The sequence below is a fragment of the Penaeus monodon genome, chromosome 1, assembly GCF_015228065.2.
Source record: "Penaeus monodon isolate SGIC_2016 chromosome 1, NSTDA_Pmon_1, whole genome shotgun sequence".
NCBI lineage: Eukaryota > Metazoa > Arthropoda > Malacostraca > Decapoda > Penaeidae > Penaeus > Penaeus monodon.
In genome coordinates this window covers 11141944-11143561 of record NC_051386.1, presented here as the reverse complement: position 1 = coordinate 11143561, position 1618 = coordinate 11141944, and the positions used below count along the sequence as shown (strand labels likewise).

Here is a 1618-nt window from a genome sequence, read left to right as displayed (position 1 = left end):
ACAGACAGGAATGGAAATTACGACATGAGATACCTTGTCATCTCAACAATCTCGACGTGCAGCAGACAGCCGCCGATGCATCAAACTCGACTAGACACGAAAAAAAGAAGAAGAAAAAAAGTCACTGTTAACGGGAAAAAAACGGATCGCCTGTGTTTGTGAAAATATAGGTGTTTGTGCAGGGTGAGTGGGCATGTTTTGGGAGTGAGTTTCTAAGGGCTGCAACAACAAGGGTAAACAGGGTTCTGTGCTGGACCCTGCGATCTATTTCGGAGGGAGGGAGCGAAGGCGTGGATTAAGGGTTAAGCTGCTTTTCCAAATGCGAAAGTGTGTGGAGTTCAAGAAATATTTTTCCAAGATGTTTCCTTTTAATAACAATTCTGGTCAATATGATAGTATTAACAATAATTGGTACCATAATAATTACTGGTGTTCCAATTAGAATTGCTAGATCATTTAGGTCTCATCACAATTATTAACTGCCATAAAAAAACAATAATGGTAAAAATAAAATAAAAAAGATTATAAAGCTAAGTGCCAATATATGCACTGACTGCTATGATAATGTGATTGGCACGTTGCAAAAATGTTCGAGCAACATATCTGATGGTTACCGAAAATTTGTTTGATGGAAATCAAATATTTGTTTCCACAATTGTGTGACGGGATACACAAGTTGTGAAATGTATTATAACTATCTTCGTGCATTTATTACTGCGCGAGCCGTGAGCCACATATATCATTAGGAAACTCACTGTTGGCATGAATCACAGAATAAACACATCACTTGCGTGCATTGCTGTGTTCAGCATCAACAGATTTAGTCATGGAACCTGATGAAATTGTTATTAGGTGGGCACTTGGTTCTACGAGTGCAATGCACGCACTTATGATGAAAGGAAGCGAATGCAGGACTTGTGTGAATATTTAAGGTGGCGACACTTACCTTGTGTGTTTTAGCAAGATTGTCCAGTGGCTGAAGATCGTGTTGCGAGTGGCCCGGGCCGCACTCCCTGCAGCCTGACCACCGACATACTAAACAGTAGAGGGAGGGCCGCTCTCCATGGGCGGCACAGACTTCCCCTGCCCCCGGGATAGATCCTCCCAGGGGCGCGACGGAGCCCAGGGTGTGTGTAGCGAGGGGCCCCCGGGGAGGGTGGCAAGAGGTCAGGCAAGGGCCACAGTACAGCACCTGGCACTGCTGGCACTCCGTGGTGGCCGCGCGCGGAGGCCCTTCGCAGAGCTGACAGGGCGGTAAAGTCGCGGGGGTTCCTGTAGGCGCGGAGGTGCTGGTGGACGCCTCTCCGAGGGAAGGGTCTCCTCGCTGGCGGGCTATGATGCGAGACATGGCAGTGTAACGGGGCAGGTCGGCGGCCGCCCCTGGGCCCAACGCGGACACTTTGTGGCACACAGGGCACCGCACGCCCTGCTGTTGTCCTGCGGCGGGCTGGCTGTCGCCGCCCTCATTGTTGACGGTGGTTTCCGGACTACTCACGTAGGACGTCGGTCGGGATGCCACAACCACACCGCTGTCGGTCTCACTGTACACCGAGGCTTTGTCACTGTCAGCGCCTCCGTCAGGCGGATCGGGGTCGTGGCCAGGCGGCCCGGCCTGCTG

The 1618-nt window shown here is 50.5% G+C and overlaps 1 protein-coding gene across 1 annotated transcript in view; it reads right to left on the bottom strand.

Moving 5' to 3' along the window:
* Window positions 1–660: 660 nt before the first annotated feature.
* LOC119591897 (E3 ubiquitin-protein ligase TRIM9-like) overlaps window positions 661–1618 on the bottom strand; it is a 1167-nt gene continuing 209 nt past the window's right edge. The window contains exon 1 of the mRNA XM_037940682.1: window positions 661–1618. This exon is cut by the window's right edge and continues 209 nt beyond it. Within this exon, the coding sequence (XP_037796610.1) occupies window positions 821–1618 (798 nt within the window). The 3' untranslated portion in view covers window positions 661–820.